This window comes from Nanorana parkeri, unplaced genomic scaffold (genome assembly GCF_000935625.1).
Source record: "Nanorana parkeri isolate BGI_ZX_2015 unplaced genomic scaffold, ASM93562v1 scaffold662, whole genome shotgun sequence".
NCBI lineage: Eukaryota > Metazoa > Chordata > Amphibia > Anura > Dicroglossidae > Nanorana > Nanorana parkeri.
In genome coordinates, this window is record NW_017306930.1 from 276225 (window position 1) to 287949 (window position 11725).

Sequence of the window (11725 nt, forward strand, 5' to 3'; positions counted from 1 at the left end):
TATATATATATATATACACTGATTTTAAATGTTTCTGCTTACCATAGTTATACTAAATAAATATAACAGTAGTATTATACCCAGGGTCTTAAATGTTTCCACAGAACCAACAAATACTAGCCAATAAACAAGCAGAGCTAGTCACTAATACTTAGATTTGGTAGTGTAAGTAAGCATTAAAAGATATGTAGCTCACAGGGTGAAATCAGCAATCAGTAAAGGAATCACAATGTAAAAAGAACCAACCTAGCTCACTCTATTTTGCTATGATATTGAGAAAATGCCAAACTGATGAAACAGACCATTGCTGACAGTTCCTGATATGGTGATAATGTGATATGATGCCATCAATATCCTTCTTCCCTGGCCATTTATCTGGAGAAGTAAGCTGAGATAGTGATATGCAATTATATTAAGTCAAAATGTGATTTTATTTAGATTAGATTATATTTATTTAGATTATTTAGATTATTTATATTTGTGATTTTACAGATAGGGTTTTTAAGGTCATTAAAGGTTCTTTTTAAGAGAAGGGCTAATTATCCAGCCTGGAAGGAGGTGAGCTTTGACCTGTTTTTTGTACACCTACTTTTAGAGGCCAGAGAATTGAGCAGTGGAAAGGTTATGGTTTGTGTAATACCATACAGCCATATGAGGGAAATTATGAAATTGATAAAACTTTGTTTCCAAACCTTTAGATTGCTCACCAAAATATAGCTAGTGTTTGCTAATTGGGTGACCTTGTCATAGCACCTTTATTGTGAGTGACTTGCAATGCCAAGTTATGGCTTTGGAAACAACCACAAACAATGAGTCATGCAAACTGGTGATTTACCTGCAATTATATGATGGCTCTCCTCTATACATCCTGTTTTGAGTAAATTGTAGGATGGTTGCACAAATACACCAACATTGGGCAGACTGTGCTACAATAGCTCTCACGGTGACCTAAGTGTGCAGATTAGGTTAAGCAAAGCTAAATGATGAGTCAGTAATAGCATATCAAAGTGCATTCGTTATGTCCATCGTTTGTTATATGAAATTGCAGTTTTAAACAGCAGATGTTCCGTAAAGCCTGAATAAAAACATGACATATCTCGTCAGTGGAAAACAATCCTTTCTCAGGTTTATTTTTGTATATTTGTAGCAATATACTATGAATAAAAACCACTTTAGATACCTGGTATAACATAAGCTTTTGTTTATCAAAAGTAAATTGGATTGGGAGTGCAACCAGAAGCTGTGAAGACATCCATTTATTATAATTTACACTTGCCCTAACTCTGCCATATCAGCATTTCTTTGCTCTCCTGGCAGTGTGTGTTTTTTTGCAGGTAAACCATGGAAAATAGAGGCCTTCTTGATGAGTAATATCAGTATGAAATGGAGAAATATTAACTGTGGCATAACACAGAATCTCTCAGTCAAATACTTACAGTATATATTTAAATCCATTATAATCTAATAATCTAAATAATCATTAATTTTTTAGCTCAGAGTTTGTACATATTTGGTGTATCAGAAGACCTGGCATTGATTAAAAAAAATACACATTGTTTAATACATTATCTATTGTATTTTCCATATGTGAAAAAAAAACATTTTTCAATCCCTATTCTTTTCATTGTGCAACCTTTTGACAATAAAGGTAATTAGAATTGGGTAATTTCTAATGGTGTATTCATTCAGCTAGCGTTATACACCCATCATATGTTGGCTGGTGCAGGTGCTTAGTGGTTAACACTACAGCTTTACAGCATAGTGGTCCGGGGTTAGATCCCCACCATGGCAGTATCTGCATGAAGCTTGTTTGTTGCCACTGTATTTACAATGGCTTTCTAAAAGTATTTTAGTCCCCCCCCCCCAAGCCCCCCCCCCCCCCAAATAAGGGTAAAGGACAATTAACGTATAAGTACATTTTTGTAGGTTTGTTCTTTAACTTTATATGTGCTGTAGCAGAGTTCATATGATCCAGCAGGCTCATGTGAAAGATTCACTGGGGGGGAATTTATCATAGCATAGTGTTTGAACGTGCACGGAATATATTTGCACTAGATTTATGATGCTAGTGTAATGTTGTTCATAAATGAGGTTTAATAGACTCCAGGAAAGAAGACTTGTAACTTCAGGCAAAAAGCTTAACTGTTGAAAGAAGTGGTCATGGGGACTTCTTAAGTTGTGATTGTTTTCTTAGGTGATGCTCCAGTTTCATACAGTCCCAGAACAAGTCAAGATGAAAACAGGTGCAAAAACATGCAGTTGAAAAAGTAGTGCAAGCTCTGGTCAAAACAGGTGCAAAACATGCGCAGTTGGAAAAGTAGTGCAAGTGCAGGTGAAAACAGGGGCACATGTTAAGACAGATTTGCACATAAGGTCCAGTGCACACCTAGGCGAATTATCGCGCAGTTTGAGTCACGCGATATCGCGCAAAACACAGATTCGCATTGAAGCCAATGGAGGCGGTTCACACCTTTGCGGTTTTTTTGCGCGAAGGAAATCGCCAGTCGCGCAAAAAGGTGCAGGAGCTATTTTCGGGCGGCTGTCGCACGGTTTGGGTCCCATAGACATCTCTATGCATTGAAAACCGCGCGACAACCGCATGGTTTTCAATGAACAGTCGCGTGATCAAAAACACGTGACAATCGCGCGAAAACAGCTCAGCATCTGAATCGCCTAGGTGTGAACCTGGCCTTAAAAAAATGATCTAAGCGGCTACAACTGTTGCAATTGCTTTGATAAATTCCCCCCACTGTGTTCTGTAAATCTCCGACAATAATGTCACCTTTATATAAATGAATAAACATGTTAAAAAAAAAAAGAAACACTCAGGACAGTTGCTCTGATAAGAACTCAATACCTTTCCTTTGGTGGTACTTTTCCCATGATGTCAGAGATATAGTTTTTTAAACTCACATCCTGAAATCTAAATGCTACTGCATGAATTAGTAAAGAATAACATTTCTTCATTTCTTCATTCATTCAATAATACAGCCTGGAATCATAACAAGTGTGTATGAAACTTTGGGATCTGAATGGAATGGATTTCAGATGATATACCTTCATCTGAATCCTGCATGTTCTAATGTTTATGTTGGGTGGTCCACCGTGACTGCCTAAGATGCATTACTCAGCTTATCTCTGTTCATATTTTCTGATAATTGGAAAGTATATATCCAAATAGTTAATTAGGGACAAACAGCCAATAGTCTTCTATCACCTCAAGTGACAGCAATACACATGATGCACAATAGTTAACTATGATGCTTGCAATTCACTTTTTTTGCTCTATAGGTAAAAAAAAAAAAAACTATAGGTACATGAGTTCACATCATTCCTTCTTCTTTCAACTAGTTTTCTACCTTTTGACTTGCTTCCAGTTTCTATAAAAGTTTGTCTGCGTAGAAAGCTGTCTGTAGCAAACAAATTCCTTTTTGTTCTCTACCCTTTGCATGTTATTGTGTTTTTGTTCTGGCTTGCTTGAAATCCATGTACTAACTCTGCTGTAACACTATTCTGTTTGTTCCTAACTTCTCCTGTCTAACAGCGGCCAAGCCCAGGGAATTCTGAATGAGTCGGATGATCCAGAGAAAGGCTGTGTAACAGATAACAAGCCAACCTCCCGCCACTTCTATCCTGTTGCTCTGCTACTTGTCAGCTCACACTTGTTGGTTGTGTGGCTTATCCTCAGTCTTGCATTGCTATTAGCCAAATATCAATAATATGCACTTAATCTCCTGTTCATTTTATCAAGAGCAATGTCCTTTAGTTGGTAAAATATATTTATGATTCTATGTACTCTAACCTCAATAATGTGCCCTTTCAACTATAATCCATTTTTTCTTGCATTTTTTCCACATATATGGAGTTATAGCAGTATATTGGAAAAACATTGTCATATCTGCTCAAAAGACTGGAGGAAGACAGTATAATTGACATTTTGTGTGCCTCATTTTGGTTATAGGACTTATTTGCATTCCTTTGCTTGCTAGTTGAAAACTTTGTCAATATATTGATCCTGGTAAGATCAGCACAATGCTCTTTTATTGAAGAAAACAAGGCTGTGTTCAACTTAAAGTTTACTTAAAGCAACCCTGTTGCCAAAGTTAAACGTAACCTGCAAAAATGAATGTAAATACTTACCTTTCCTGCTGCACGTGCACTGCTAAATGGGGCTCCATTACTGAGAAGCCCTCCTCTGAAACCTGCTGGGAAACTGACACTTTCTGGAGTGTTGATTTCCTATGTCCCCTGTAGTTCTCACTAGTTCCCCCATGCTGATCTACGTCAGACTTCAGGGGTTGATTCCTCAGTGACATTCAGCAACAGGGGCAGCAGCGTAGGTAAGTATTTACATTCTTCTTTGCAGGAAACAGCTTTAAATTCAATTCAGTATCCTCAGCAGGGTCAATTTGATAAGAACACCTGCAAGATGTCCAAAAGTTCTGAGAACACATGCTATGTACATCACAGTCATCTTACGACAGACCACTGGGGAAATTATACTAACTTGATCCACAGGTTAAAGAGCACCTTTATCTAAAACTCTCCATCTACTAACAAAATGGATAATGATTGTGGTCTGGATTATAGCCACATCTCTAGGATCCTAGCCAAAGCCAGCTCCATTGACTTTTCAAAAGGTGCGGTCGGACAGTTTACAGGATCCAGCTTACAGATTCAGTAAATGGGGGCATATAGTGGGGATAGCTGATACTATCAAGGATCCCTCTCCTCTGTTACCAATATTATTGAGTGTATTAAAATTCCACATTGATATTTGTTTATTTATTTTTCAATAAAGCAGCCCAAAAGCTTGAGCTTACTAGATCCGTGTAAATTACAAGACATTGTACAATGTTCAGTATGTCCAAGAAATATACAGGGGTAGAACCCATGAAATAAAACCAATGATGTTTTAAATGTCCTAAAAGTGTAAAAGTGTGCGTTTATATATATATACACACGCTGAGTGGCCAGATTATTATGACCACCCCATCAGTACAAAACCATCAGATTGCACGCTGTATCTGCCTACATCAGAAACAGAATTCTTTGCCTCATAAAGATGACTGCTAATTTTTCTTCTTCTATCAAAATACACCTTTCTTTTTCAAACATTGCTGAAATGTTGTCTATTTTTATAAGAGCTTTTATGAATTATTGCTGCCATGTAATCCCAGTGACAGTAGTCAGTTGTTGGGCTAAATACATGTTGAAGTATTTGCAGTCTTTGTTTTATAAGGAAGCAGAACCATATTATTAGTCTATTAGTAGTAGATGATGTCACGAAAACAGTAAAAAACGTAACCTTTTTTTTACCACAACTAACCATAACATACCCCAAAGTAGAGCTCTACATAATGTTCTAGGTGACTTCTGCATTTAATGAAAACTATTTAAAAGGGTTTCTGCATACAGCTGCAAATCTTTATAGCAGCTAACTTTTCTCTTTAAAACAAGTGCAAGAAGACCTTTGTTAGCCATTTCCATGTTAAAAGGTGGAATTCCATATTAATTCTTTAAGACTAGAATTTGGGGCATAGTGGCAAGTGAGCTATACTTGACAATCGCATAATAGGAAAGGTTGTGATGGGCTTACTATCACATGTTTAAGAAACAACAGTACTCCATTGTATGGGGAGAAGCATGTAGCAGAGGCACATTTCACAAGCTGCAGATTCAATGAAAACCTAAAGTGGCCTCCTCCAGTGGTTTAGGCAACATGCTTTTAAAGATTTTTTAAGGGCTAAGCGTGTTCTTTTTAGCTTAAACTTATGTTGCCAGTATGTCTCATCAACCCTACTTATTCTAGCTATGTAATGGTTTGAATTTTTAATGACTTAGGTGTCATTTTGACAAAGTTCTCTTCTGTTTTGTGACCAACTTAACATATTTGTATCACTTTGTTTTAGTTTACTGTTCTGGCACTTTTATATTTCCTCGATCCTACTCGTCTCTCTCTCCCGTGAAAACATTGATCTAGGAAAGTGCAAACAATTTTTGTACTTTATGTCAATATGCACTACTCTTTGTAAAATAACGTTTTTTTGTTAAAAGAAAATAATAGTAACCTATTACTATTACAGTTGAATTATACATATAAGAATTGAAAGAACTGATATAAAATAGAAGTTGAATTTTATCTATAAATCTTTATGGCCAGATTCAATAAATGCCTTATATTTGTGTAAGAGACACAGAGGTTTGGTATAGAGGATTATATTTATTATTGTGATAGTATGAGTATACTTTTAGCAGTCACAATGCATTGAAAAACCAATGGGGCTCATTTTACAGTGTGGTGCAATATATACCAGACCATTTCAACTTTAAACTGCAATATGGTTATAAATGCTATATATTTAGCACCGCTTAGAGGGCAGTGATTTGTCTGTGGATCAGTGAATCTGAAACTGAACAGGCCAGTGGACTCACTGATCCACTAAAGTATGTGCATGCAGATTCATGTTGGGTTAAATATTGATGTCTACATGAGAATGGTCAAACGCATTATTGAATACTTTTTCCCTTTGATATCAGTCTGCTGAGAGTGCCAGTTTTAGGACTCTGGTAACCAAAGGACAATCCTGCTCATTGCTCTGGACACCGTAACCCTGAAGCATACTACCTGCTCTTACAGCAATCTAATGCAGGTTAAATGTTTAACAAGTTCAAAGCAGTAGTATGTTTCTCCTGTTTACGTACTGACACTATTGAGACCCCTTTCTGCTTGCAGTAGACTGCAAATGGTTGTACTAATCTTATTTTTTCTCTTGTTAAATAAAAATGATATTGCCTGTAAATACAAACTATTGACTGTGTTAATTTTAGCACTCATTTGAAGCTGAGAATGAAGTTGGTTACACGCATGCATTATGCTTTATTTTCTCCCAAATTGTAGCAGCCCCTAGCAACCAATTAGAAATTGGCTCTCTTTTGGACTTCTTAAAGCTAGGAAAAATCACAGTTGGGTTGCTATGGGCTACTGCACATGATTTCCCTTCGTATCCTATTGAATAAGCCCACACAGTAAGGGAGGTAGCCAAGGTCATGTGGCTTTTAAGTGCAGCTGGTGGCAGTTCTGAAGGCGTTTATTACATGTGTCTGGCCTTTGGATTTTAAAATGTAAGATGTATCATCACTTGAGAAAAAATGTATAGTTGAATCCTTGTTATTTTTACTTAAATACTGCAACACAGCAATGAATAAATAAAAGCTATTTCTGTACATCCTGTCTCATGAAGTGCTTTCTTTTCCTCTTCCCAGAGAAGGATGCCGCATAGAGAATGTGCTGAAGAATATCAAATGCAGAAAGTATGCTTTCAACATGATACAACTGCTGACATTTCCAAAGTACTACAGACCTCCAGAAGGGACATACGGCAAACTTAACAATTGAGTGCATTTAAGCATTAACAATGGCACATATTGTCCGTGACAAAGCACAGAATGGACAAATCAATATCATAGTGCGAACTGGGATATTCCTCATACACTAGATCAGGTTAAGGACAGTGATTTGCCAAAAGAACTAAGGAAAGCACAACTTGCACAGCCCACATTCGTAGGACAAAATTAGGACTGCAGATTGTAATAACACGAATTAGAAGCAAAGTGATATGCATGGTGATGGTATGCCAGCACTTAACCTTCTTTAACTACCAAAGCCCATGATTGTCAGGTTGTGATTCTGTAATATTTAAGGCAGGGGTATTGTAATACAGGTAAAATGTTTTGCTGAAAGATGCTCACATGCATTCTAAGCACGGAATGTAATCAGTTCTGGCTCGAGCATTTCAATTGCACAAGCGCTCTTATGCCATTGGAATGAACCCAGTTTGTGCAAATTCTTGGGAATATGACCAAATGATACACAAATTCATTGTAAATAATGTCATCCTATTTATTTGTATAAATGATGGTGAAAAGCACCAGCTGTTCTATACATTTCAATTCTGGTTTCCATTAAATATATATGCTTATTTCTTTACATACCCTGAACCACATTAGAATCGTGTAGTTGAAACCTTGCAAATAATATGCCAAAATAGCAGATATAATTAGCCAAAAGAAAACTTGATTAAGTAACAAGAATATGACATGTCAAATTAGCCACGTGGTATTATTTTTCGTCACACAGACCTATGCAGGGAAGACTGGTTGTGACACAGAGTGGAAGGATGAGTTGTGAAGTGTACGTATTTATGTGTATTTTGCTGACAGTGGGTGTTTTTATGATATTTTGATTCCAAAGGTTTGTTTTATTACTTTTATATACCATTTGAAATCGTTAGTAGAGCCAGCTGGTTGAAAATGGCTGCAAACTCCAGCTGGTCTTTGGAGTTGGTGCCATCAGTTTTCAAAATCTGGCTTTGGCATTTCATATAATTTTTTTTAGTCATATGCATCTTTTTCCAATCTTTTTGTAATAGTGTTGGGAATGAATGGCTTCCCTTTCATACCCTATTTGCATGTGTTTCATTTGTTTCCACTGCGATGTTCTGATGTATTTTCCAGCATTTGAGTGTGTGTTCTTGGTCAAATTCATTTGTATGTTATATGTAACCATTTTCATTGTACACCATGTATGTTTGTTTTATTTAAATAAATGTGTTTTTCATATTTTGCCTCTTCTTTCTTATACTCAAACTGTTTCATCTGCCATCAAGCCATGTACATAGAATGTTAAAAAGAAAGTCTTCCAGATTGTGAACTTGTACAACATATATTAAGAAATAGAGATACTGTTGATTTACCAAAGGAAAATAGGCAGTTCACCTTTCAAGGTCATTTTTACTTTGCAAGAGAATTTTCCAATAGAGTAGTGAATGTGAAAATTCACTTTGTAAAGAATACTCAATTACGTGTGGAAAATTAAAAAAAAAAACTATTTTTGACTGCACATGACTGGATGATCGAAGTCAACAAAGCTTTATCTCATTCACTAAGCTATGTGCAATTTCCATTTATTTTTTTGCAAAGGACTATAACTTCCTCTTTTATGTTTAATGTTCCCTTTTAATGTTCTGAAACCTAGGTGACACATATACACCATTCACAATCCTGCCAGCCAGTACCTCACAATATATATATGTTTATGTATATATGTTATGTGAAAAAACAAGAAAAAATAAAATGAGTATTGCAGTGTGCAATGATACTTTTCTTATTAGACTAACATAATATTTAAAAGACAAGCTTTCGAGAGTTAACCTCTCTTCATCAGGTCAGAAGCAATACTAATCAAAATGACAGAGTTTACCACTTAAAACAAGAAGAAGTGGTAGTGTGTCAGAAAACCAGAATCCACATTAAGTCCCTCCTTTATGGCGTTGAAATGTAAAATAATTTTCATCTCAAATGTTTTCCTTTCATGAGAGCTTTTAAAATTCCCTTTTAGTACTTTAATATTGAGGTTTTGGATGGAGTGATCCTTCTGGGAGAAGTGAGGTCCTACTGGACTGCAATATTCATTTTCTTTGTGGTTCTTGATCGAGCTCCTGTGTAGGTTCATCCTGAGCCGCAGCTTAAGGCCAGTTTCCCCAATGTAACAACCTTTGTCACATGCTGAACACTGTATCATGTACACCACGTTAGCAGATGTGCATGAGTATGATCCCCTACTGGACTAATACGGCTTACCCATTTACATTACACTACATATGTATATATATAAGATCAGCTTATCTGTTTGTGTTCATGTTTTACAAATCTTCTTTCTGCATATAGTTTATAATTAAATGTGTGCATGGGGACAACCATATTTCTTTCAGGTGCTTGCAGCTTGCTTCAGGATCGGTTTTATATACTGTAGGTGCATTTTTCTTTCCTTCTAAACTACATCAACCTGCTTCGAGATAATTTTGCATTTGCATTACATTTCTATGGGGAGAGAAACAGTTCTGACACTAACACAAGCCGTTGACAGATCCTAACTGACTTCCGCTTACATTCATACATACTGTACCTCCTGCATAATATGAAATAGTTTTAGTAATGACCAAATTAAAGGCCCCAGTAGCCAGTAGATTTGGTATCCTAATATAAAATCACTGTGTAGCCACCATCAGGAGAAGTGCTGCCTTACTTACAGCAGTTTATACACGTCATTTCATGTAGTCTTCTAGAATGGACTCATAGGTGTCCATGAAATATCAGATGTAATGGGACAAAAGATGGTTTTTCCACACCTCATTTTATGATGAAAATGGAAAGCAAAACTTAGTGGTGCATTAATAAAGCAGTGAAATCCCTACGGGTGGATCTATCTCTGCATGTTTTTTTAAATGACAGTGATTGATTCATCACCAGTAAATGTTTGGTGAAAGTCACATTCACTGCTTTATAAATATGCTCCCAAGTGTTTAGCAGTCACTTAGAAATAGGTTGTTGGTTTTGTGAATTAATGTTGTAATGAATAATATCACTCAAAAGTGTATGTGTAATGTAATGCTGAACTTCAGGATTTGATTTTTTTTAGTTTTGATTGGTTCAGAGAAGTTAGTTCTAATGCTGTATATACTACATCCAAACAGTTGTTTGGGATGCTAAAAATCTTCTTTCAAATCCTACTGGCAGCTTTGATATTCCATGTGTTACTGTTGTGAGTTCTGGCTGGGGTGCAGTCTAGAAGAGCGTCACTTTCTCTCCCTCCTCCACCCCCGCCAATCCATTGATAAAACTTCTTATATTCTTTTGTATTCTTTTCACATTATACATGGTGTTATGTGGCTGGTCAAGGAGGTCAATGTGGCTGTCCTCTCCACTTGTCCAATCACAGAATGCCTTGTACTCTGTGAATAAAATACACAACATTTCATGAATGGATGAGGGGGAGGAAGGGGAAGAGCACGCAATGCACTTCTAAATTGTGCACTAGCCGGAACTCACAGCAGTAGCGCTAGGAAGATCAAAGCTGCCAGTAGTATCTAGAATGAATACAACTAAGATTTTTAGCATCCCTAAAAACCACCTTGATGTAATATTCCCAGCATTAGAGATAACTTTGCTGGACCAATCAAAAGTAAAAAAGCAACTTGCATAAGATGGTATATATTATGAGATTGAAGAAGAGCCTGATTCCAATGCTTCAATATTTACCTTAAATTGCTATGGTGAGAGTGTCAGAGTTATACAAATGAGTAAACAAGCGAGTAACATATCCTTATCCCTTTCCTTTAGAAATTTTTTGGCTACCCCTGAGCTAGACAGTTTCAGTGTCAGCCAAGCCTTTCTAGCATAGAGAATGAGCCATTTGCTGAGCCCTGTGACTCCCTCCTTGTTCCTCTGGTTTTGACACACCAATAGGAGAATTGCGTAGAATGTGTTTAATACTGGAAATTCTCTTACAGCTAAATCAAATCGTAATGAAAAATGTAATGTATCTTGTTCATTACATTTATGTTGCTAAAAAGTTATTTTGTAGCCCTTCCCCTCATAAACTAATTAAAGGCCAGAGACATCAGGTTGGGTGGTGTTTCAATGATTTAAATTTTTCATTAGAGGGTCTTTCTCTTTAAAGATGTATGGTGGTTAAGAAAGAGGGGGCATTGGCTGACGCGTACCATTTAGCTGGTATTTTTACAGGTGCTTTTATTAATGTCATTCTCTAGTTCATTTATTCCTAGCCTGCCATCACATCAGAGCAGGCCGGTCCTGGGCTGATAAGATGAGTCCCAGCAGGAACACTAAACTAATGGAGTGTGTTGTTTCTTTCTGCAGCATA

General features: G+C 36.6%; 1 protein-coding gene across 1 annotated transcript in view; it reads left to right on the forward strand.

Annotated features, from left to right (window-relative positions):
* Positions 1 to 8019, forward strand: part of INPP4B (inositol polyphosphate-4-phosphatase type II B) — a gene marked incomplete at its 5' end in the record, with an annotated part of 263520 nt that extends 255501 nt beyond the window's left edge. The window contains one exon of the mRNA XM_018563411.1: positions 7267 to 8019. Within this exon, the coding sequence (XP_018418913.1) occupies positions 7267 to 7399 (133 nt within the window). The remainder of the gene's footprint in view (positions 1 to 7266) is intronic.
* Positions 8020 to 11725: the final 3706 nt, after the last annotated feature.